The sequence below is a fragment of the Balaenoptera borealis genome (assembly GCF_965194805.1).
Source record: "Balaenoptera borealis genome assembly, chromosome: 20".
NCBI lineage: Eukaryota > Metazoa > Chordata > Mammalia > Artiodactyla > Balaenopteridae > Balaenoptera > Balaenoptera borealis.
The window spans coordinates 20,440,850-20,465,753 of NC_138879.1; the positions used below are offsets into that span (position 1 = coordinate 20,440,850).

Here is a 24,904-nt window from a genome sequence, read left to right on the forward strand (position 1 = left end):
TTTACAACTTCTCCCACCCCCCATGCCTACCTGAGCCCTACCCCTCAAATCCTGGATCTCAGCCTCTCCTCAGCCCAGGGGAGATGACCTGGGGGCTAGGAGAGGATGGAGAGGGGGGCACTGGGGTTTCAGCCTATTATGGGGTGGAGGAGGCAGAAAGGCCTCACATTCTCAGTGGCTCTCAAATTTAGACTTTTGATGCTCTCTCCAAATCAAGGTTACATGATAGCCATAAAGAGGGGTGTTAAAAAAATTTTTTTAAAAAAGCTTTGAACATTAGCAATACAACACAGGGACTTCCCTGGTGGTCCAGTGGTTAAGAATCCGCCTTCCAATGCAGGGGACGCAGGTTTGATCTCTGGTTGGGGAACTAAGATCCCACGCGTCACGGGCAGTTAAGCCACAACTAGAGAGAAGCCCACGTGCCACAACTAGAAAGAAACCCGCATGCTGTAACCAAGACCTGACACAGCCAAAAAATAAATAAATAAAATAAAATAAATTAATTAAAACAAAACTAACTAAAAAAAAAGAGAGAAATACAGCACAAAGCAGATTGGTGGATGGGGAAGGGGAAGAGGATTACATTGGGAACAAGGAAGTTTTGAGGGTGATGGTGATGTTCATTATCTTGATTGTGGAAGAGCATACATACACTAAACTTATCAAACTGCACACTATAAATATGTACAGTTATGTCAATTATACCTCAACACATCTGTTTAAAAAATACCACCCATTGGGGCTTCCCTGGTGGCACAGTGGTTGAGAATCTGCCTGCAAATGCAGGGGACACGGGTTCGAGCCCTGGTCTGGGAGGATCCCACATGCTGCGGAGCAGCTGGGCCCGTGAGCCACAACTACTGAGCCTGCGCGTCTGGAGCCTGTGCTCTGCAACAAGAGAGGCCACGATAGTGAGAGGCCCGCGCACCGCGATGAAGAGTGGGCCCCGCTTGCCACAACTAGAGAAAGCCCTCGCACAGAAACGAAGACCCAACCCAACACAGCCAAACATAAATAAATAAGTAAGTAAATTAATTAAAAAAAAAAAATACCACCCATTTTCTACATGAGTTCTACTTCTTTATTTTTAATTTACGGAGAATCTCAAAGAATACAAGTGGCCTTGGCAGGGAAGGAATGTTGAAGCCAAGGGAAACTGGCGATGCCTAGTACAGTGGGGCCATTTTCTGCCTCAGTTTCCCCCCATCAGCTCCATCCATTGCACATGAAGGTGTCTGTGTACATGTAAGGGGGGGTCTGGGATGAGCTGCGGCTCTCCAGCTGCTTCCTCAGTGTGGGAGTCCAGGCCAGCCTGGGTGCCCAGGGTTCCTCTGTGGCTGGTCAGCCGGGAGGCTGGAGCTGGTGACTCTGGAGGGAGGGGCTGGACCCAGGCTTTGCCCAGGAGATGGTGGCTGCTGTGGATTCTCCCGCCCCCTGCAGGCTACAGCAGGCACTGCAGGGACAAGATGGTCAGTCCAGGGAGAAGTCTGCCAGGCTCTGGGCACAGTGCTGCACGTAGTCAAAGTCAGGCACGGTGAAGGGCACGCGGGACCACTTCTTGGACTGGACCCGCCCTTGCGGTGTCTCCAGCAGCAAGCTGCGGACTTTGAGTACTGGCAGCTTCACTGACTTGTAGATCATCTGCAGACCCCAGCCCTGTGGGTGGGACAGAGATGGCCAGGTCTGCATCTCTGTTCTCAGACAGGGCTTCTCTCCTCAGGTTGGAGTTCATGAATGCTGGGCCTATGTCTCCCACCTCAGCCTGAGAGCTATCTCCCCCATCACACTGTGGGCTCCCTAAGACAGAGGTGGAACTCCTCTCCTCAGATTGGGAGCTCCTGGGGCAGGGCTGCCTCCCCCATCCCAGTGAGGGCACCCTGATGGCAGAGGCTGGGCTTCCTCCCTCAGACTGAGGACTTCTCAAGACTAGTGCTAAGGGCCACGGCCCCAGCACTTACCTCCCCACAGTTCCTGCAGCTAATGACGCCCCCAGGCCTCCAGTCCTTGAAGACTCTGTTGATGACCACAGGCTCATGGGAGATGGTGTAGTAGATCCTGGAGAAGAATGGGAGTGGCCATAGCCCTCATGGACCCCACCCCCCAACCCCAGCCCCAGATCTCATGCCCTCCTGCCTGCTGAGCCTGCGCCTGGGCCTTGGGCCTTCCTGCCTGTCGAGAGGTTACACTCTGCCTATGCTGCCTCCACGGCACCCTCTTCTGCCCAAGCTCAGGCCTCAGCACTACCCACCCGGATGATTTCAACAGCCCCCCAACAGCTCTCCCTGCCCCATCCTTCCATCCCATTCCATCCTTACTCTCAACCCCACGTCATCCTTCCACCAACTGCCAGAGTGACCCTCTACAAATGTACATCTGACCCTGACATTCCCTTGCTCAAAATCCCTCCAAGACTCCTCATTGCGTACAGGACAAAGGCTAAACTTTCAGGCCCAACCTTCAAGGTCCTCCACAGGCCAGTCTGTGTTCCTTCAGAATCTCATCCTTCACCATCTCTTCCACTCAGGTCAACCAGAATTACTCCCATTGCATCATCCCTGCATCTCCTCATCTCACTTTCCAACCCAGTGCATCCTTCAAGACAAGTCCTAGTTGAAATGCTACCTCCTCAAATGAGAGAACCTGTGTGAAGATCCTTGGCATAACAGGTACCTAATAAATAATGAATGGATGGAGGATGGGGAAAGGTTACCCTCTAGAGGGTGGAAGATGAGGGGATGGCTCAGGGACAACCAGCCCCTCTTGATGTCTTCAAAGTAGGTAGGACCCCTGGTTGGGGAACCAAGATCCCACATGCTGTGGGGCAATTTGGCCCAGGTGCCGTAACTACTGAGCCCATGCGCCTCAACTACAGAGCCCATGTGCCTTGACTACAGAGCCCATGTGCTGCAGCTAATGAGCCTGCGTGCCACAACTAGAGAGAAGCCCGCGCGCCACAACGAATAGCCCACACGCTGCAACGAAAGATCCCGAGTGCCGCTACTAAGACCCAATGCAGCCAAAAATAAATAAATAAATATTAAAAAACAAAAACAAAGTAGGTAGGACCAGGGGGCCAGTCTGTGGCCCCTCAGCATTTGGCATCCTGAATTCCAGCTCTTGCTCAACCACATAGTGGCTGTGGGAGCTTGGGCAAGTCACTTAGCCTCTCTGAGCCTCTGTTTCCTCACCTGTAAAGTGGGGTGATGATAAGACCTGTCTACTCAGACTACTGTGAAAATGCATACTTGGTAGTTGTTAAAATGCTCTTTAACCTTCCAAACCCTCAAAGCACTGTCTGGCTGGGAGGGATTCTCCATCTTCCATCATACCCTTCTTCTCTCCCCGCTTCCCATCCCGACAGCCCATTGTACAGTTCTCACGAGAAGTTAGGGTTCACGTTGACGTGGTGGGTACCCTCGACCCTCCGCAGGTCACTCCCATAGCCCACGGGCACCGTGCAGTTGACACAGAGGAGCCGCACGTGCTCTGCCAGGAACTTGTGCTGGTGACTCTCCCGCTGGGCCGCCTGGGCTGCCCGCTTGACCAAGGCTGCCCGCTGCAGATCCTGGATCTGGGGTGGGAGGGGACACGGGGCATGGCTGGGGCCTGAGAGACCTGACCCCGGGAATGCTCCCAGGGGGACAAAGGGCTCCCAAAGACCTCAGATTATTAGCACCCAGAAGGGACTTCCTCAACCATCCCTGGAGTTTTTAGCAAGCAGCTCTGTGGAAAAAAATATGGGGGTGGAAAACAATATGAGAGGAAGGCAAGTCTTTTTGCTGAATCTTCACTCCCTCTTTGGAGGATTTCGTGCAAAGTGGCTTCTTTTAATCTAACATGGGGCACCGTTAATAATTATGCTGGGACAACAGGAGTAAATAGGGACCATCCTGAACAAGGCTGGATGATGGTGACCCTGCCTCAGGGGAACTGATTTAAGCCCTGGTTCTGGGCTTATTTTGTGGATGTGTCTGTTTGTTTCCCTGCTGCCTGGTTCCAGAAGGGCTGTAAGGCGGCTCTCACAGATACGCAAAATATTTGGTGATGAGGATAAATTCAAAGCCCTGGATAAGGCCTGTTTCCAAGGCATTTTGGAGAACAGCCATTGCTTTCCCTGGAAGCCCCACCCCAGCCTCTACCTTTCCCTTCATTCAAATCTTCCCCAGGTGGGCCAGGCTAGCCCCCAGAGGAAGGGGGACCAGGGGAGTGCATGTGTGTGCAGTCAGAGACCTTCCAGGCAGAGTCCTCAGTCCCCTTCCCCGCAGGGTACTCAGGCTGCCCACAAACCCTGTCCTGGTACTTGGCCTGGTCCATCTCCTGCACAGCAGCCACTGCCCGTTCCATCAGAGTCTCCAGCGCCTCATTGGTCAGCTCCCGCTTCAGCTCCCGACTACCTTGGACCGCCACAAATGAGTATACACTTTGGCTGGCCCGGGCACGGCCCCTTGCCTGGGGAAAGAGAAAACAGAGGGGCCTGAGTGGGGCTGGGGTCCCACACAGCATCCTTTGAGGGCTGTTTTGGGGAGGGATGCTTTGGGCACCTGGACCATGGAGATCTCATTGGTCAGGAGCCCATAGCGCACCACCACATTGCACTGGGGGATGTCCAGCCCCTCCTCTGCCACACTCGTAGCCACCAGGAGGTTCAGGGTACCAGTCCGGAACTTCTGGATCACTTCTTGCTGGTCCCTCTGGAAGGAAGTGGGGGAGGAGAAAGAGGATGGTAAATGAGGTGGGTTCAGGCCTATCTTCCTGCCAGCCCAGCCTCTCCTGGTTTAGCCCTTTTACTCACCATCTTGTCCCCTTTCCCTAGGAACCCTGCGTCCCCACCTCTATCTTCAAGTAGCCCCAGGACCTTGCTCATCTTCCCAGGTACCCATCTAACCCCTGTCTCCCTTAGGAGTCCCTAAAGGTCCCTGCCCCTCTACTCTAGGAGCTCTCAGGACCTATTCTTCTCATGCAAGGGACCCCAGACCCCTGATTCCCTGTCCTGAGGACATCACTCGCCTCTCCCTGCAGATCCCCAAGCCTCTGCCTCTCTTCCCCCAGAGATCTCCAGATTGGGGGAACCTTCAACACTGGGGACCTCAGTGTCTACCTCTCCACCCCACCCCCCAGCTCTCTGCCCTCTGCCTGGAGCTAATCAGTCCCCCATTGCTCTGTGCTGAAGATTTCGTCCCCTCCCTTTCTCCACTAGGGAAGCCCCACCCTCAGCTCCTTTCCCCAGAACCCACACCTGAGTCATCTGGATCATCTGAGCGCTCTGGCTGCTGTTTCCAGCCCCAATCAACAGCTGGGGCCTGATGTCCACTGTCTGCAGGCCTGGCTGCTGCTGGAGCCAGAGCAGGAGGGAGTGAGCACTCTGGCGGGTCCGGGTGAAGATGATGCCCCGGGGGCTGTCAGGGCTCCTGAACTGCTTCTGCAGGATCTCTTCCAGCACCGCCAGTTTCGGGTTCTCTGGGCCACGAGTTGCCAGGTGGGCCAGCTCATTCTTGTGATCTGCCAGAAAAGCCCAAAACAGAGGCGCAGGACTCAGGTCTGGAGGTGGGCAAGGCATGGGTTGGGCGTGGGGGACTCATGGGGATAAGATTACAGGAGTTGGGGGTCGGGGGGTGCCTGACGACACCTGCTCCTGCCTAATTCCCCTGAACAGCACCAAAAGCACACTTAAGGATACCCTCTGCCTGCCCAGCCTTAAGGCCGGCCAGCCTTAGGTCGGGGGCCTACAGTGTAGAATCCTTTGCTCACATACCTCATCCAGTACCCCTCTTCAACCCAGCTACCAGGATGACCCTGAACATTTTCATGCTAATCTTTGCTCCCCGGGTCTGACTCAACTCAGGTCTCTTCAGAAAGATCCTTGCCCTCCAGCCTGTGCTGAGGCCTCCTCTAGCCTTACATTTCATCCTCTGACCACCTCACTTTCCCAGTTTAAAGGTACCACACACCCCAAACCTTCAAGGACCGTCCCAATTAAATGGTTCTTTAAAAATCTCTGTCAAAAACATGAATTAGTTTTTATATCTGTGCAAACCTTCACAAATGAGGGCATATTATCTTTTGTCATATCCACGGTCTTGACTTTTGGTTAGAAAATTAGGGCCCCAGTACCCTCGTTGGCACCTTCCCCACCCACGTTGGCACCTGCGTCCTGGCTGGCCTCTGACCTTTAGTTCAGTTGCGAGCCTCACCATCAAACAGCGCCAGCAGCCAGCGCTCGGCATGCAGGATCTGGGTCTTAGTGGTGCGCTCCCTGTCGTAGAAATCCTGCAGAGTGGCCAGGGCATCCACCGCACGGACCGTGTCGTGGATGAGCAGTGCGTCGTTGTAGCGACGCAGGTGAAGCGCGTATACCCGCCGCTCCTGGAGCCCCGCCTCAGCCGCTGAGGGAGGGCAGAGTTCGCAGGGCCTGAGTGGCCACGCCCCTCCAGGGCCCACTTCCGCCTAGACTAAGGGGGGGGGGGGCCCGAAAGGCTCCGCCCAGGATGGCCCCGCCCCGGACCGCCCCGGCCGCCTAGCCCTTCCCTAGAACGGCCCCTCTCACCATCCCGGCTCAGCTCCACCACTTGTTGCTCGTAGGTCTGCGTCCCGAAGTCCCGTCTCAACTCGGGCATCTCTAGATGGTCGTGGATTTGGTCCATGAGCTCCTTCAGCATGTCGCCAAACGGCTCCTGGACGAGAAGAGTGAGGGTGTGAGGGGTTTCCCACGCACATCGGGGGAATGGCACCCAGTGGGGACGCTGATCTCCGGGTGAAGCTGCGCCGCTACTGCCGGCACATCGGAGCTGGACAGGTGGGAGCCCCAGAGGGAGGCCGGCCAGGGTGTGAAAGGAGTCCGGGCTGGAGGCAGAGGTCGGGGTCCTGCACCCCGCTCCTGCTACGTTGGAATCCTTGACTTCTGGCCTGAGCACAGTGATGTCTAGTCCTTGTCCAGCCCTGTCATAGCAGACACCAGACAGTGTCTGCACCGCAGGAGAGAGCTTGGAACAGCCTCAGCACAAAGTGCCCCAGCTTTACGGTTTGCAAAGTGTGCCCAGGGTTTTGAGAGATGCCCGCTGTGGCATCTGAGTCAAAACAGCAGGCTGAGGGCATGGGCTGTATCTGCCCCATTTCACAAAAAGGGGAGATGGAGGCTGAGACAAAAGCAAATAACCTGAAACCACAGAGCTAGTGAGGGTGGAGTCAGAGCTCAACCCCAGGTACCCTAACTTCACACCAGACCCCACCCCCTGCCACGGCCCTCCCCCCATGCACCTGGGTGCGTCTGTGGCAGAGGTCGTACTGTTTGCAGGGCTGGCGGCTGTGCTCCTGCAGCTGGGAGCGGTAGTCCTGGGGTGACATGATGCGCCACGTGTCCAGGTTGGCACAGAGCTGGGGCAACAGAGAGGGGTTCACTGGAATGGGGGGTTCTGTGGGGACAATGAGCAGAGCTTTGGGGCAGGATGGGCTGAGGCAGGGCCACTGGGAGTGGGGACTCATGTATTCAAGAAATAGCTATTGCCTTCCTTCTCTATGCCCAGTGCTGTTCTAGTTACCAGGGATACAGAGCATCTTACATTGGAGTTGGGGAGACAGATGATAAACAGGTAAAGAGTAACAGAATGAGGGACTTCCCTGGTGGTCCAGTGGTTAAGAATCCACCTGGCCCGGGAACTAAGATCCCACATGCCGCAGGGCAGTTAAGCCCGCACGCCACAACTACTGAGCCCACGCGCTCTGGAGCCCGTGCCCCATAACTACAGAGGAGCCTGCCCACTGCAATGAAAGATCCCGCATGCCGCAGCGAAGATCCCGTGTGCCGCAGCTAAGACCCGATGCAGCCAAATAAATAAATTTAAATTTAAATTAAAAAAAAAGAGTAACAGAGGCCACAGCAACAGTCAGCTCTACCCACCACCAGAGCCTCCCATCAATCCTCTTAGATAGCCTCAACCACCAGAGGGCAGACAGCAGAAGCAAGAAAAACTACAATCCTGCAGCCTGTGGAACAAAAACCACATTCACAGAAAGATAGACAAGATGAAAAGGCAGAGGGCTATATACCAGATGAAGGAACACGATACAACCCCAGAAAAACAACTAAATGAAGTGGAGATAGGCAACCTTCCACGAAAAGAATTCGGAATAATGATAGTGAAGATGATCCAGGACCTCGGAATAAGAATGGAGGCAAAGATCGAGAAGATGCAAGAAATGATTAACAAAGACCTAGAAGAATTAAAGAACAAACAAACAGAGATGACCAATACAATAACTGAAATGAAAACTACACTAGAAGGAATCAATAGCAGAATAACTGAGGCAGAAGAACGGATAAGTGACCTGGAAGACAGAATGGTGGAATTCACTGCTGCGGAACAGAATAAAGAAAAAAGAATGAAAAGAAATGAAGACAGCCTAAGAGACCTCTGGGACAACATTAAACGCAACAACATTCGCATTATAGGGGCCCCAGAAGGAGAAGAGAGAGAGAAAGGACCAGAGAAAATATCTGAGGAGATTATAGTTGAAAACTTCCCTAACATGGGAAGGGAAATAGCCACCAAGTCCAGGAAGCGCAGAGAGTCCCATACAGGATAAACCCAAGGAGAAACACGCCGAGACACATAGTAATCAAATTGGCAGAAATTAAAGACAAAGAAAAATTATTGAAAGCAGCAAGGGAAAAACGACAAATAACATACAAGGGAACTCCCATAAGGTTAACAGCTGATTTCTCAGCAGAAACTCTACAAGCCAGAAGGGAGTGGCATGATATACTTAAAGTGATGAAAGGGAAGAACCTACAACCAAGATTACTCTACCCAGCAAGGATCTCATTTAGATTTGATGGAGAAATCAAAAGCTTTACAGACAAGCAAAAGCTAAGAGAATTCAGCACCACCAAACCAGCTCTACAACAAATGCTAAAGGAACTTCTCTAAGCGGGAAACACAAGAGAAGAAAAGGACCTACAAAAACAAACCCAAAACAATTAAGAAAATGGTCATAGGAACATACATACCGATAATTACCTTAAACGTGAATGGATTAAATGCTCCAACCGAAAGACACAGGCTTGCTGAATGGATACAAAGACAAGACCCATATATATGCTGTCTACAAGAGACCCACTTCAGACCTAGGGACACATACAGACTGAAAGTGAGGGGATGGAAAAAGATATTCCATGCAAATGGAAATCAAAAGAAAGCTGGAGTAGCTATACTCATATCAGATAAAATAGACTATAAAATAAAGAATGTGACAAGAGACAAGGAAAGACAATACATAATGATCAAGGGATCAATCCAAGAAGAAGATATAACAATTATAAATATATATGCACCCAACATAGGAGCACCTCGATACATAAGGCAACTGCTAACAGCTATAAAAGAGGAAATCGACAGTAACACAATAATAGTGGGGAACTTTAACACCTCACTTACACCAATGGACAGATCATCCAAAATGAAAATAAATAAGGAAACAGAAGCTTTAAATGACACAATAGACCAGATAGATTTAATTGATATTTATAGGACATTCCTTCCAAAAACAGCAGATTACACTTTCTTCTCAAGTGCGCACGGAACATTCTCCAGGATAGATCACATCTTGGGTCACAAATCAAGCCTCAGTAAATTTAAGAAAATTTAAATCATATCAAACATCTTTTCTGACCACAATGCTATGAGATTAGAAATCAATTACAGGGAAAAAAACGTAAAAAACACAAACACATGGAGGCTAAACAATACATTACTAAATAACCAAGAGATCACTGAAGTAATCAAAGAAGAAATCAAAAAATACCTAGAGACAAATGACAATGAAAACATGATGATCCAAAACCTATGGGATACGGCAAAAGCAGTTCTAAGATGGAAGTTTATAGCTATACAAGCCTATCTCAAGAAACAAGAAAAATCTCAAGTAAACAATCTAACCTTACACCTAAAGCAACTAGAGAAAGAAGAACAAACAAAACCCAGAGTTAGCAGAAGGAAAGAAATCATAAAGATCAGAGCAGAAATAAATGAAATAGAAACAAAGAAAACAGTAGCAAAGATCAATAAACTAAAAGCTGTTTCTTTGAGAAGATAAACAAAATTGATAAGCCATTAGCCAGACTCATCAAGAAAAAGAGGGAGAGGACTCAAATCAATAAAATCAGAAATGAAAAAGGAGAAGTTACAACAGACACCGCAGAAATACAAAGCATCCTGAGAGACTACTACAAGCAACTCTAGGCCAATAAAATGGACAACCTGGAAGAAATGGACAAATTCTTAGAAAGGTATAACCTTCCAAGACTGAACCAGGAAGAAACAGAAAATATGAACAGACCAATCACAAGTAATGAAATTGAAACTGTGATTAAAAATCTTCCAACAAACAAAAGTCCAGGACCAGATGGCTTCACAGGTGAATTCTATCAAACATTTAGAGAAGAGCTAACACCCATCCTTCTCAAACTCTTCCAAAAAATTGCAGAGGAAGGAACACTCCCAATCTCATTCTATGAGGCCACCGTCACCCTGATACCAAAACCAGACAAAGATACTACAAAAAAAGAAAATTACAGACCAATATCACTGATGAATATAGATGCAAAAATCCTCAACAAAATACTAGCAAACAGAATCCAAAAACACATTAAAAGGATCATACACCACGATCAAGTGGGATTTATCCCAGGGACGCAAGGATTCTTCAATATACGCAAATCAATCAATGTGATACACCATATTAACAAACTGAAGAATAAAAACCATATGATCATCTCCATAGATGCAGAAAAAGCTTTTGACAAAATTCATCACCAATTTATGATAAAAATTCTCCAGAAAGTGGGCATAGAGGGAACCTACCTCAACATAATAAAGGCCATATACGACAAACCTACAGCAAACATCATTCTCAACGGTGAAAAACTGAAAGCATTTCCTCTAAGATCAGGAATGAGACAAGGATGTCCACTCTCACCACTATTATTCAACATAGTTTTGGAAGTCCTAGCCACGGCAATCAGAGAAGAAAAAGAAATAAAAGGAATACAAATTGGAAAAGAAGAAGTAAAACTGTCATGACATGATCCTCATGTTTGAGGATGACATGATACTATACATAGAGATTCCTAAAGATGCCACCAGAAAACTACTAGAGCTAATTAATGAATTTGGTAAAGTTGCAGGATACAAAATTAATGCACAGAAATCTCTTGCATTCCTATACACTAATGACGAAAAATCTGAAAGAGAAATTATGGAAACACTCCCATTTACCATTGCAACAGAAAGAATAAAATACCTAGCAATAAACCTACCTAGGGAGACAAAAGACCTGTATGCAGAAAACTATAAGACACTGATGAAAGAAATTAAAGATGATACCAACAGATGGAGAGATATACCATGTTCTTGGATTGGAAGAATCAATATCGTGAAAATGACTATACTACCCAAAGCAATCTACAGATTCAATGCAATCCCTATCAAATTACCAATGGCATTTTTTACGGAACTAGAACAAATCATCTTCAAATTTGTATGGAGACACAAAAGACCCCGAATAGCCAAAGCAGTCTTGAGGGAAAAAAACGGAGCTGGAGGAATCACACTTCCTGACTTCATACTACAAAGTTACAGTAATCAAGCCAACATGGTACTGGCACAAAAACAGACACAGAGATCAATGGAACAAGATAGAAAGCCCAGAGATAAACCCACGCACCAATGGTCAACTAATCTATGACAAAGGAGGCAAAGATATACAATGGAGAGAAGACAGTCTCTTCAATAAGTGGTGCTGGGAAAACTGGACAGCTACATGTAAAAGAATGAAAATAGAATACTCCCTAACACCATACACAAAAATAAACTCAAAATGGATTAGAGATCTAAATGTAAGACTGGACACTATAAAACTCTTAGAGGAAAACATAGGAAGAACACTCTTTGACATAAATCACAGCAAGATCTTTTTTGATCCACCTCCTACAGTAATGGAAATAAAAACAAAAATAAACAAATGGGACCTAATGAAACTTCAAACCTTTTGCACAGCAAAGGAAACGATAAACAAGACGAAAAGACAACCCTCAGAATGGGGAAAATATTTGCAAACGAATCAACGGACAAAGGATTAATCTCCAAAATATATAAACAGCTCATTCAGCTCAATATTAAAGAAACAAACACCCCAATCCAAAAATGGGCAGAAGACCTAAATAGCCATTTCTCCAAAGAAGACATACAGACGGCCATGAAGCACATGAAAAGATGCTCAACATCACTAATTATTAGAGAAATGCAAATCAAAACTACACTGAGGTATCACCTCACACCAGTTAGAATGGGCATCCTCAGAAAATCTACAAACAACAAACACTGGAGAGGGTGTGGAGAAAAGGGAACCCTCTTGCACTGTTGGTGGGAATGTAAATTGATACAGCCACTATAGAGAACAACAGCCACTATAGAGAACAGCCACTATAGAGATACAGCCACTATAGAGAACAAACTAAAAATAGAATTATCATATGACCCAGCAATCCCACTACTGGGCATATACCCAGAGAAAATCATAATTCAAAAAGACACATGCACCCGAATGTTCATTGCAGCACTATTTACAATAGCCAGGTCATGGAAGCAACCTAAATGCCCATCGACAGACGAATGGATAAAGAAGATGTGGTACATATATACAATGGAATATTACTCAGCCATAAAAAGGAACGAAATTGAGTCATTTTTTGAGACGTGGATGGATCTAGAGACTGTCATACAGAGTGAAGTAAGTCAGAAAGAGAAAAACAAATATCGTATATTAACACATGTATGTGGAACCTAGAAAAATGGTACAGATGAACCGGGTTGCAGGGCAGAAGTTGAGACACAGATGTAGAGAACAAACGTATGGGCACCAAGGGGGGAAAACTGCAGTGGGGTGGGGATGGTGGTGTGCTGAATTGGGCGATTGGGATTGACATGTATACTGTGATTTGTATAAAATTGATGACTGATTAAAAAAAATAGTAATGGTAAAAAAAAAAAAAAAGAAAAGAAAAAAAGAGTAACAGAATGAGAGAATTTCACATAGTGTTAACTAGCTCTGAAAAAAAAAACTGGATGGTATGAAAGAGCGCAGCGGGACTTCCCTGGTAGCGCTGTGGTTAAGAATCCGCCTGCCAATGCAGGGGACACGGGATCGATCCCTGGTCCAGGAAGATCCCACATGCCACAGAGCAACTAAGCCCATGCGCCACAACTACTGAGCCTCTGCTCTAGAGCCCACGAGCCACAACTACTGAGCCTGCGTGCCACAACTACTGAAGCCCGCGCGCCTAGAGCCCGTGCTCCGCAACAAGAGGAGCCACTGCAAAGAGAAGCCCGCGCACCGCAATGAAGAGTAGCCCTTGCTCACAGCAACTAGAGAAAGCCCATGTGCAGCAATGAAGACCCAACGCAGCCAAAAATAAATGATTAAATAAATAAATTTATTTAAAAAAAAAAAGAGCGCAGTGATGATCAGGGAAAACTCTGAAGCCGTGACATTTAAGCTGCTCCCTGAATGACAAGAAAGAGCCTGACAAGTAAAGTGCAGGGTAAAGGCATTCAGGGCAGAAGAAATGGCAAGTGCAAAGGTCCTGAGACAGGACAAGCCTGACATGCTTAAGATACAGAGAGAAGGCCAGAATAGTGGGAGTGAGGGGAAGGGTGCAGGAAATGAGGGTGGGAGGTAGGCAAGGCCTAGATCACATGGGACTTTGTAAGCCAGAGTGGACTTGGGAGATTATTCTAAGTGCGACAAGAAGTCATTGGAGGCTGGAGCTTAGGTGGCGAAGGGGCTTGAACCCTGCCTGGGGGAGTCTGGAGAGGGCTGATGGGCATGGGGTAAGGCAGGACAGGTTAGGGAGGTTTCTGGTAGGAGGGTCACAGGGGCCAAGCTGACCTGCAGGACGTGGTCAATGGCCCCATCGAGCGTGGAGGCCCCGCCAGTGCCTGGCGAGGCTGTGAGACCCAGCACCTGCGGCAGCGGCCGGGTCCTCTGGAATTTAAGCTCCAGGTACCGGCTCAGGATGACGTTGTAGACGGTGTCTTTGTGCGTGTGGTGACACTCATCCACCACCAGCAGGGAGAAGGCTGGAGGCACACAAGAGAAGGTTATTACCTAAGTTTGCAAAGCCCTTCCTCCCATAAGCTGTTTCACATAGTCCCCACAACTCATCTGAGAATTCCTTCCTCCCTTCACAGCTTGCAGCTGGGCCGCAGAGAGTGGGCCAGGCAGGGACGATTTACCTCCATTTTACAGATTAGTAAACTAAGGCTCAGCTGGGGGAAGGTACTTGCCCAAGATCCTGCACTCTAGCCAGGTCTGTTTCTACTGGGGTGTATGCTGGGGTTTGGTGAATGGGGAACCCCTCATCCCATGAAACGTCCCAACACCTTTACTAGAACAGGAGCCCTGGGGTTGGCAGGCAGGGGGCCTCAGGGGTGCGCCCTTTCCCCCTGCCCCCAGCCCTCACCGTTGAGCTCCACATGCTCCTCCTCCTCCAGACTGGTCAGTGCCTTCTGCAGCAGCTCAGCCGTGCAGATGAGCAGGTCATGCCTCCGGGCCACGTGGCCAAAGCCAGCTCGTGGCCCCATGTCCCCACTCAGGGTTGTAATGGTCCAGCGTCTGCCCAGCATGCTGCTGAACTCCTCACAATGCTGGGTCACCAGGTGCACCTGGGGGTGGAGAATGAGATGGGGAGAGGAAGCTAGATCAGGGCCTGGGGAATGGGGGGAGCAAGGTGACCCCCAGGACATGGCTGAGTTCTGAAGTGGGTAAAAAGACAGGTGAGCTTAGAGATGGTCACAGCCGCTTTGGAGTTCTGGAGGGTCCTGAGAGGCACCCGAGGAGTTGAGACGCCGCTGGGGGGAGGGCAGGACACTCACCCTGTTGACCAATACAACCACCTTGGCTCCGTCTACAGTCTCTAGATGCCTCTTGGCCAAATAAGCAGCTGCCCTGGTCTTCCCGGAGCCCGTGGGCAGCCAAATGATGATATTCTTGCCCTCCAGGGCAGGCATGATCACCTCCCACTGGTAGGGTCGCAGCTCCATTCTGGAAATGGCAGGGAGCTCAGACCACTGGCCCTCCTGGCCCCCTCCCAGGCGCAGCACCCCTCAGAGCCACTCCCCACCCCTGGCCAGCTCAGTCTTGCCTAGGGAACTCCCTGTGCCCCGGACTCTATCCAGCTTGAGGGAGAAGGGAGCAGAGCAACGGTGGTTGGAGAAGGGGGCAGGGCAACGGTGGAACCTACCGGAAACCTGATCTGGGCAGGGGGAAAGGCTGAGTACCGCAGACCACACTTGCCCCGTGCCAGCCCGGGTCTCACCTGCAGCCCCGCCGGCTTAGCCCAGAAGCTGCTGGGCTCCGCTGAGAAGGAAATAGAAACTGAAACTGAGGGGAGGAGCCAGCCCTGCAGAAATCAACCTGGGAATCTCCCTTCACTGCCCCACAGAAAAAACTTTGTTTGCTTCAGGGGTCCAGTGGGGGTGGGGGAATACGGTGGGTGAGGGGGGAGTGAGAGGGAGAGGAGTGGGGGGAGGGGGAGAGAAGTGCCGCTGACAGCAAGGCACCCTCTCCTCCTGGGTCCTGCTAGCCCCTCCCCCAGGAGTGGAGTCTTCACCTGGACCAGGAGCAGCCAGCAGGGAGAAGTGGGGGGCTGCAGCCCAGCAGGTCCCATCGCCCCAGGGGCGCGGGACAGGCATGAGGCTTGCTGAGAAGGGCAGCCCCAGCCTGCAGGCGGTATTGGCAGAACGGGGTCAGCCTGCTAAGGCCAGGGATTCTACTGAAGAAACAATCACACAGAGAAAAAAACCCCAAAACTTTATTATTCCCTCCAAGGGATTAATGCCAGGAAATGAATGGTCCCCATGCCCCCCACCCCTGGGGGACAAACAGAACAGTGCAGGGTGAGGCATGGCCCCTCCAGTCCAGGCTGAACTTCCAACCCCTGAAGCCCCCTCACTCAAGCTCAAGTTGGCGATCCTGCCCTTGAGGAAAACAGTGACCTGGGCCAGGGCCAGGACTCCAAAACTCCATAGCTTGGGGGAGTGTGTGTGTGTGTGTGTGTGTGTGTGTGTGTGTGTGTGTGCGTGTGCGTGTGCGTGTGTGTGTGTCTGTGTGTGTTGGGGGGGTGGTGGTGGGGAGAAGGGGGGATCAGGACTGGGGGCCACCAGGGCTGGACAGGGCTGTTCATCCTCTGGCCACCAGCCACTCTTAGAGGGGCTGAACCCCAGACCTGAGAGACCCCTTCCCAAGGTCAGACACAATGAAGGGTGGGACAGAGCTGCAGGCTTGGGGGTGCCCCAAGGCCCTGAAAGGGCTGCAGGATCAGGGGCTGGAGGGCCCCTGGCTGGAGTGTCTCAAACTGAGGCAGACCTGGGCACAAGGGCACCCCAGAGATTAGATCAGAACCCGAGGTGGAGACATTCCAGGTTGAGGCCGAGGTCCAAAGCCAGACTACTTGTCAATGAGCCCGCCCTCCTTGAGCTTGAAGTAGAAGAACTTCTCCAGGGCGCTGGCGCAGCGGCAGTACTCGCTGTCCGGGGGGTTGTACTCGCGGCAGTTGGCGATGACCCGCTGCAGGTCAGCTACAAAGAGCTTCCGGGTCACATAGTAGCGGCTGCGCAGCCTCTCTGTCATGGTCTTCAGGTCTGGGCAGCAGGAGAGAAGGGCACGGTTTTCAGAGGCTGCATGGCCCAGGGAGCCTGAGCAGGTGTGGGAGGAAGGAGTTGGAACGGAGGGTCCTCACCGATGGGGAAGCGGATGACCTCGTAGTAGTCTGGGGCCTCCGACTTCTTCACGGGCTCCATGAAGGGCCAGGCACTGGGGTGGGACTGCAGAGAGAGCCGGGCTGAGGCCAGGCCCACTGTGCCCCCGCCCAGCTCGAGACAGCTACCCCCCACCCTGGGTCAGAAAGCCACAGCCATTGGCACAGGGACCCCCAGAAGGGAGCCTGGTCTCCCCACCTTGATCTGGGCCAGCAGGTTTTTGAGGGTCGTGTAGAGCTGGTCTGGGTCCTTCAGCTCCTTCCTGGGGCAAGAGAGGCCGCGTCTGAGGCTCCTGGGCCCTCTGCCTCCCCCTCCTTCCTCCCCTTCCTCCACACAACACTCACCCCTTCTCCTTCCCCAGCGGCTTCCAGCCCGTCTCTCCTGCAAAGTGGGGAGTCGGGAGAACACCCCTAAGAATGCCTGTCCACACCCCAAGCAGTACACCCCCTCCCCAGCCAAGACCCCTGCTCACGAATGCCGGGGACGCTCTCCACAGGGATCTGCCTCACACCCTCCTTGAAGCAACTGAGCCCGGGGTAGACCTTTCGGATCTGCGCCTGTTTGCGCTCAATCAGCTTCTTGATGATCTGAGGGAAGGAAGGGTCTGAGGGGCCAACCCAGCTCCAGGAACCACCCTCCCAGGCCACAGTCAGGCCCCCCTAATTTCCCCTAAGAGGCAGAGCAAGAACCAAGACCCTGGCCCATCCCACTTCACATGCGCACATGCATGTACACGTGGTACACATCCACACGTGTTCACCCTCAAGTGCACGTTCATGAAAAGCCCCACGGAGACGTGCATGTGTGTGAGTGCACGCGTGCACACGCACACACACCTCCTTCTGCTTCTTGATGATGTGGGACAGCTCCGTGTAGGGAATTCGAGGGTTCAGCTCACACTCCATCAGTGTCGCCCCCTCATAGTCCTTAATGTAGCCCAAGTAGCGGCTCTTGGGTACCTTGATGTCCTTGGAGAAGCCCTAGGGCGTGGAGAGTTACGACCAATCCATTGGCAAGCCTTTTCCAACCTGAATCTGTCCCTGGAATGTTTCCAGGCTGGCTAACCCCCCACCCCGACTCACCCCTAGAACCTCCCAGCTCTCCCAGCCTGCCCAGCTGCCCTAGAGAACCCTATCCTTCCCTGGAGCAGCAGGAGGGAGGCATGCAGGCGTGAAGGACTTCCCCACCGGTGTGGGATGGGACAGGGGAGACGAAGGGACTCCCACTCCATCCACACTGGGGATGAAACAGAATGACCCCTGTCCCCAGGCAGTGGGCAAACGGGGTGAGGTGAGGGTCACCTGCTTCTTGAAGTAGCCAATGGCGTACTCATCGGCGTAGGTGAGGAAGTAGAGAATGTTGTGTTTGATGTGATACTCCTTCAGGTGGTTCATCAGGTGAGTCCCATAGCCCTGCAGGGGAAGGGGGCAGGGCTTTTCAGGGGGGAGGGGGCAGGACTGCAGCTAGAGAGGTCTCAGGAGGGCAGGGGAGGGAGCTGACTGGAAAGGAGGTGGGAATAGCCAGGGGATCCAAGTCAGGTAGGAGGAAAGGCGACTGGCAGAGGAAGGGGAGTTTATGGGGAGAAAAGTGAAGGATGCTGGATTTCTAAGCGCTTACTCTGGAACAGGTGTGGTGCTTGGTTCTTTACAGAGCAATCCTCAAGTTAACCCATGAAACAGCTATCGTTACCTCCATTTTACAGAAAAAAAACTGAAACTCAGCTATTTTAGGAAATGTGTCCAAGTCAGGCGGCCAGCTATGGCAGGGAGGGCCTGCATCTAAACCCAACCAGGAAGCTGTGGTCCTCAGGCGGCTAGTTCCCAGTCCCTGGGCCTCAGAATTGGAGGAAAGGGGAGGGGGAATCACAAGGGCCCCACTCATCACAATATCTGAACCCCAAAGAGACTGTCTTCCACACATGTCAGGACCAAAGAGGCACCATGCAGATCTGGGTTATGTAAAACAGGGCAACCATGGAATTCTCTGGTAGTCCAGTGGTTAGGACTCCAAACTTTCACTGCAGAGGGCGTGGGTTTGATCCTGGTGGGGGAACTAAAATCCTGCAAGCTGCACAACGTGGCCAAAAATAAATAAATAAAATAAAATAAAGTGGCTGCACCATTTTAAAATGTAAATAAATAAAAACAAAACAGGACACGGGACTTGCCCAGTGGTCCAGTGGCTAAGACTCCACGCTCCCAATGCAGTGGGCCCGGGTTTGATCCCTGGTCAGCGAACTAGATCCCACATGCCGCAACTAAGAGTTTGCATGCCACAGTGAAGATCCCGCATGCTTCAACTAAGACCCAACACAGCCAAATAAACAATAAATAAATATTTTTTAAAAAGAGTATTAAAAAAATAAATAAAAAATTTAAAAATAGGGCTTCCTTGATGGTGCACTGGTTAAGAATCCACCTGCCAATGCAGGGGACACGGGTTCGAGCCCTGGTCCAGGAAGATCCCACATGCCACGGAGCAACTAAGCCCGTGCGCCACAACTACTGAGCTTGCGCTCTAGAGCCCGTGAGCCACAACTACTGAGCCTGTGCACCACAACTACTGAAGCCCACGCGCCTAGAGCCCGTGCTCTGCAATAAGGGAAGCCACCGCAATGAGAACCCCGCGCACCGCAATGAAGAGTAGCCCCCGCTCGCCGCAACTAGAGAAAGCCCGCGCACAGCAACGAAGACCCAACACAGCCAAAAATAAAATAAATAAATTTATAAAAAATAAATAAGTAAAAAAATAAAACAGGACAACCAGGGACCCTACTAGTGGGTCTACTGTGACAATTAAAGGACAGAAACCAGGACTATCACCCAGCATAGGGTGCTGTTATAGAAGTTAACTCCCCAATGTATGTGAACATTCTTGTGACGAGAGAAATACAGGTCCATTTAAAAGTGTTACTGTAAATCTGGAGAGTTCTCATCACAAAGAAAAAGCATTTTTTTTCCTACTCCTTTAATTTTGTAACTATAAGAGATAACGGATGTTCACTAAACTTACTGTGGTCATCATTTCACGACGTATGTAAGTCAAATCATCAGGTTGTACACCTTAAACTTACACAGTCCTACATGTCAGTTACATCTCAATAAAACTAGAAAAAAACAAAATAAAAGTGTTACTGATTCTGGGGTGCCATATGTCAACAGGTGTTTCCTTAATCCAGTTATCAAAGTACAACTGCCACCTTGTGGGGGTGTGAAGAACTGTCTGGCCACTAAAAGAAGGGTTGGGGGCAGCTGTGTCACTACTGTGCTGCTCCGACCTCGTCCAGAGCAGAAGCAGGGGGTGGGATGGAGCTGGGACCAGGGGCATGGACTCACCTTGACCTGCTCGTTTGAGGTGACAGCGCAGAAAACAATCTCCGTGAAGCCCTGGGTGGGAAACATGCGGAAGCAGATCCCACCAATGACCCGCCCGTCCTTGATCAAGGCCAGAGTCTTGTGCTTCCTGAGGGGAGAAGGGTCAGGTCACAGGCCCTACCTGTCCCCCAAATGCTCCCCAGGAGCCCACAACAACCCCAGAGGCCTGAGCTGTACACAGTGCTGGGAACTAAGGAGCGAGAATCGCCCAGGGTTGGAGAAAGAGGCCTGGGGAGCAGTGGGGAGGCCAAGGAGGAGGTGCCCGGGTGTGGTGGCCTCGGGTTGGGCTCTCCTGGGGACGTACGGGTCGAAGACGAGGCGGGCGATGTACTCCTTGGGCATGCGTGGCAGCTGGTGGGAGAAGACGTTCTGCAGCCCTACGAGCCACAGCAACACCCGCCGGTTGGCCTTGGGTGTGAGCGAGTTGCCGATGACGTGGAACTCGATGATGCCGCGGCGCTCCTCCAGGCGGGCAGTCTCATCCCGGGCGGCGTTGGCCGACAGCAAGCTCGTCTGGGCACCAGAGGAGGGGTGTTGAGCTGGGGTCTCAGGTGGTGAGCCACCACCCCACCCCCAGCACAACTGGTCCATAAGCTGGGCTGCCCACCTCAGGCCCGAGCATGGCCGCGGGATCCGTGATGGTGAGCATGACCTCATTGACGAGCTCCATGGGGATGTCGCCCATCACACGGAGCCGTTTGGCATCCTCCAGGGTCAGGTTCTCTGGGAGCTTCCTCTTCTCGCCTGCTGAGGAAGCTGGCAAAGTCTCCCAGGGACAGCAAGAGAGGCTGGGGGAGGGGTGAATGAGGGGCAGAGGTCAGGGGTCAAGCACCCACCTGGCATGGGCTCAGCCCCTCCGGAATCCAGGCTCAAGGAGCTGTTGCTGCCCCCAGCCATGGTGGGACTGAAGATGGGGGCGCTGGGAACAACCGCAGCGCTGACTGTAGCTGATATAGAGAGAGACGAAAAAATCGGGGGATGGAGGTCAAAGGTGCTGGTGTGTCCCTCTAAGGGACCCGGATTTTCCCACCCCCAGCTGAGCCCTCCTGTACTTCCCCACTGCTGCCAATTGCAGCCCCTCCTCCACTGAGGGGCTGAGCTCAGCCAGGAGGACCAAGCAGAAAGCCTACTGTGTGTGGCACATACCCGGCCGGGGCACCAGCTGGGTTCCCTCTGAGGGCGGCATGGTGAAGCCCGACTCCCAGATTGGAGAGTTTGCCCCGTAGATCTCCTCCTCCAGCATAGACAGGAATCTGGGGGGAGGGTAGAGTCTGTCCCACAGCTCTGTCCTCCAACCGAGGGAGCAGCCTGGGCCAGACACGGGAAGGCCTGGAGGCTGCCCTCAGGGAACTGGGAGACAGAGACAGCTTCTGCCTTCAGACAAGGAAGAGGCACAGCTCCCTGTCTTCTGGGAGCCCCTCGCTGAAGGTAGGAGGGCAGGATGATCCAGGACAGAGACTAGAAGGCCAGCACGCCCCGGTGAGCAGCACAGGGAGACAGGGTCTGAACCGACGCCGTCCTGTGCTGTGTGCCAGGCACGGCGTCCAGTCACCCTGGGCCTCGGTATCAAAATGTGATTCCACCCTCTCCTGCCACCTCTTACTGCCACCTGGTGGCAAGAGGAGCACATGAGGGCCTGCATTAGTTGGGAAAGGCTTGAACTGGGTGGCTGTAAGCCAGGTTTAAAATGAAAAGATGGTGCGGCAGAACAGAGAAAAATCTGACAGAAAGGACTAGGACAGGGGTGGAAAACGGTTTCACCTCAAGTGTAAGCTCCTGGAGTGCTGTGGTGAGAAGGATTCTGAGCTGCGTCCACACCCCGTGGGAAACAGTTAGTCATGTCTACCAGGGGCGTGGGCAGTGTTAGCACTCGGGCCATGTACCTGTCATCCCCAGACTTAGTACATGAAAAGGCAAAGAGCTAGCAAATTATATCTGGGCCTTGGGCAAGTCTCCCAGGTAGAGGCCCACATCCCAGAAGGTTCATGGAGTGAGAGGAAGGACCAATCCAGGAAGCCCTCCTGGAAAAAAGGGGACCACAGGGAGGATGTGAACGCGGTGCAAGATCCTGACGGGCCAGAATAAGCCTTACTTGGGGAAGTGGGTGAGGATGAGGGTCCTCTTCTCGGGCACCAGCTTGTCCTTCTCCACCCGGAACTTCTCCAGCAGCTGTCGCCGGGTAACGGTGAAGATGGAGCGGAGAAGGCTCCGCCCAAAGACGTGAGTGGTCTCGTACCGGGGAAGGCTATCGCAGCTCTGGGGCACGTGGCAGTAACAGAGCCATCTGCAGAGCGGATGAGGAGCAGGGAGGTGGTAAATGAAAGCCCAAGCTGGGCTCACAAGCCTCCCCCATGCTGTCCCTGGCTGGACCTACCTGGTATAATTGACCTTGTAGGTAGCCACGTCCTCGGCCTGAGACCTCTGCCGAAATTGGGCAGGCGTCTCAAGCTTCCAGTAGTTAAGGCAGAGCAGGAACATCTTCGAGAGCTCAAACATTGTCTGCCGCTCCCGGGGAGCCAGATGACTAAACTTATACTGCACAAAGTTCAGCACACCCTGAGAAGGGGAGATAGGTACGGGACAAAACGGGAGGAGGTGTGAGCAGCCAGCAGGGCCTTCTTATCCAAAAGTAGGTGCTTCCTGAGGGCAGGGGGCTCTCTGGGGCTTTTGCTCTGGAGCTGTCTGTGAGGAGAAATTATACCCCCTCCCACCTCCATGCCCACCCTGAGGTTAGCCCAAAGCATCCTCCTTTCTCTGAACCTCTCCCCTGTCCTCAGCTTGCGGGGGGGAAGGATAACACAGCCTCCCCACTCCTCCAAGATGCCCCCAATCCTCTTGCCACCTGCCTCATCCCACCTGCTCAATATTAGGCTTCTCAAATGGGGGGCTGCCCAGGGACCCCTCCACCACGGGCCGAGTCATCTGCAGGATGCATTTCCGCAGAAGCTGGAAGAAGAGGGAGGAGTAGAGGTCAACGAACACAGAGCTGCAGACCCCCCAGCCTCCCTCCTTCACCCACGCACACTCACTTGGAAGAAGCTCACCTTGAAGAGGTAGAAATAGACCTGCTTGGTGTCCGTATCCTCCTCCTTGTGAACAGACATGAACAGATTCTCCACGTCCACCACCATCCCCAAGAGCCGGTTAATCTCATCCTCTGACACATTCTCCAGGTGGGACACGTGGTCGGCTGTAAGGATAAATGGCAGTTGGGAAAAAGGAACAGAAAAAATCAACAGGGCTTCCTGCTCCTTTTCATCGCCAGCCAAGACACACCCTCAGTCCCTCCAAGCAGCGTGACCGGCAACGAGACTGACTGCTCCTATCTGGGTGGCCTCTTGTCTCTTCTGGTTGGCAGATTTCCTTTCTCCTCCCTTGGGGCATACACATTCCCAGACCAATTCCTCCTTAAGAGGCATCTTCGGTCTTCCAGAAATGAAACTATGTGGCACTTAAGTCATCCTGTCCAAGTAGGACCCACCACCTCCACCCCCCTCACCCCCAGCTCCAAGGGCACTACCTGCCTTACCCAAGGGGTGCTCACAGCTGCGGCACAGCTCGCTCAGGTTGGCAGCTGGCTGCTGCAGGTCCATGCGGGGTGCAGTGGGGGGCTTGGGGTTTTTCCAGCCATTACACTTGCAGGTTTCATTGGCCTGGAGGCAGAAAAATCAGTCAATAACCCTGTAACCCGGGGTGAGAAGCCGTTCCCCAGCCAGACCTTTGCCCCCATTCCCACCGAAGCCCTAGGATGCCCCAAACCCCGCCCCCTCTCACCCCAGGCCCCGCCCCCACCTTGCAAGCCGAGAAGACCCCTAGCTTCTCAAGCTTCTTGGCGCGCGGCAGCCCCCGGACTTGCGCCTTCCTCTGGCTGGCGCGCTGCTGCTGGCTCAGGCCAGGTCGAGCCGGATCACCCCCGCTCCCGGTACCCCCACTTCCTACCCCGGGCCCCCCAGTCCCTGTGCTCCCGGCTGGGGCTGTAGCTGGGGCTGGGGCTGATGCCGGAGTGGGAGCCGGAGTCGGGGCCGAAGCCGGGCTGAGGGTAGGAGTCGGAGTTGGGGCGGGGGCTGGGGACTGAAGGGGACGGGGCTGCGCGGCCGGGGCCGGGGTCGAGGCCTGGGAAGGTTCCGTCATGGCCTCCCCGCAGCGGAGCGCGGCGCAGCGCGGCGCGGCGCTTCCAGCCCTAGGGCCGCATGGGCAACCGGCGTTCAGTGCGCAGGCGTCCCTGCCCCGGAGCATGATGGGAATTGTAGTCTTGCACGGTCGCTCCCTTTGCCTCCAGCTTCCAGGCTTTTCTGTCCTGTTTCTTGATGTCGGACAGACAAGTGAGGCCCGAGCGAGCACCCCAGATTGACTCCTCCTCACTTGTAATCTCTGTCGAAGGCTTCCAAGATAGTAAAGATTGCTGCCCTCTTGGGACAAGGAGAAGTACCCCAGAACACAGGCTTCTGTTTGGGGAATCACCTCCCAAGCCCAAGGGTGAAAATGCAGGCCTGGGGCCTGGAGTCGAGTTGGCTTCTTGCGCATCTCCCTCCTGCCCCAACCCTGGCCCTATCCCACACGTCTCGGGACACAGAGTTGCACCTAGTGTGGCGATTAAACAGCAACAGTTCTATTTCTTGACCTGTTAAGTGGTTACACGGGTGTGTTCTCTTTGCGCACTTTTCTCTGCGTACGTTATACTTCAACAAAAAGGATTTATTTTATAAGCACTGAGCG

At 52.3% G+C, this 24,904-nt stretch overlaps 2 protein-coding genes and 1 long non-coding RNA gene across 9 annotated transcripts in view; 1 reads left to right on the forward strand and 2 right to left on the reverse strand.

Moving 5' to 3' along the window:
- Positions 1-13,488, forward strand: part of LOC309618132 — a 155,347-nt gene extending 141,859 nt beyond the window's left edge. Inside the window, exon 2 of the long non-coding RNA XR_014238321.1 lies at positions 13,247-13,488. This is a non-coding gene — a long non-coding RNA (uncharacterized lncRNA). The remainder of the gene's footprint in view (positions 1-13,246) is intronic.
- On the reverse strand, positions 1,062-15,502 carry DHX58 (DExH-box helicase 58). Of its 3 annotated transcripts, none has more exons than XM_082371404.1 (13): positions 15,374-15,502; positions 14,931-15,099; positions 14,519-14,720; positions 13,945-14,135; positions 7,258-7,374; positions 6,548-6,674; positions 6,195-6,386; positions 5,240-5,502; positions 4,545-4,694; positions 4,291-4,452; positions 3,384-3,574; positions 1,962-2,058; positions 1,062-1,659 (listed from the first exon to the last, which is right to left on the reverse strand). In XM_082371404.1, the coding sequence occupies exons 2-13, from the start codon at positions 15,096-15,098 to the stop codon at positions 1,474-1,476; spliced, it is 2,046 nt and encodes a 681-aa protein (XP_082227530.1). In that variant the 5' UTR covers position 15,099; positions 15,374-15,502; the 3' UTR covers positions 1,062-1,473. The 3 variants fall into 3 exon arrangements, with proteins under 3 accessions (XP_082227530.1, XP_082227529.1, XP_082227531.1); XM_082371403.1 differs by having other exon boundaries at positions 15,299-15,436; XM_082371405.1 differs by lacking the exon at positions 7,258-7,374 and having other exon boundaries at positions 15,299-15,436.
- Positions 15,503-15,848: 346 nt separating this feature from the next.
- On the reverse strand, positions 15,849-24,727 carry KAT2A (lysine acetyltransferase 2A). Of its 5 annotated transcripts, none has more exons than XM_082371344.1 (18): positions 23,981-24,727; positions 23,718-23,841; positions 23,233-23,378; positions 23,045-23,134; positions 22,563-22,744; positions 22,281-22,472; positions 21,335-21,441; positions 21,025-21,135; positions 20,796-20,932; positions 20,493-20,701; positions 20,150-20,276; positions 18,116-18,226; positions 17,651-17,794; positions 17,287-17,401; positions 17,159-17,195; positions 17,013-17,076; positions 16,796-16,880; positions 15,849-16,697 (listed from the first exon to the last, which is right to left on the reverse strand). In XM_082371344.1, the coding sequence occupies exons 1-18, from the start codon at positions 24,710-24,712 to the stop codon at positions 16,504-16,506; spliced, it is 2,907 nt and encodes a 968-aa protein (XP_082227470.1). In that variant the 5' UTR covers positions 24,713-24,727; the 3' UTR covers positions 15,849-16,503. The 5 variants fall into 5 exon arrangements, with proteins under 5 accessions (XP_082227470.1, XP_082227469.1, XP_082227468.1 ...); XM_082371343.1 differs by having other exon boundaries at positions 23,218-23,378; XM_082371342.1 differs by having other exon boundaries at positions 20,796-20,935; positions 23,218-23,378.
- Positions 24,728-24,904: the final 177 nt, after the last annotated feature.

Excerpts from the sequence above, each read along its gene's own strand:
- DHX58 (XM_082371404.1), bottom strand. The coding sequence starts at position 15,098 with ATGGAGCTGCGACCCTACCAGTGGGAGGTGATCATGCCTGCCCTGGAG. Across the intron at positions 7,375-13,944 it reads CCATTGACCACGTCCTGCAG|CTCTGTGCCAACCTGGACAC; the intron begins GTCAGCTTGGCC and ends CTGTTGCCCCAG. Across the intron at positions 6,387-6,547 it reads GGTGGAGCTGAGCCGGGATG|CGGCTGAGGCGGGGCTCCAG; the intron begins GTGAGAGGGGCC and ends GCCCTCCCTCAG.
- KAT2A (XM_082371342.1), bottom strand. The coding sequence starts at position 24,712 with ATGCGCAAGAAGCCAACTCGACTCCAGGCCCCAGGCCTGCATTTTCAC. Across the intron at positions 23,842-23,980 it reads GGGTCTTCTCGGCTTGCAAG|GCCAATGAAACCTGCAAGTG; the intron begins GTGGGGGCGGGG and ends TTCTGCCTCCAG. Across the intron at positions 23,135-23,217 it reads TCAAGGTGAGCTTCTTCCAA|CTTCTGCGGAAATGCATCCT; the intron begins GTGAGTGTGCGT and ends CTCTTCTTCCAG.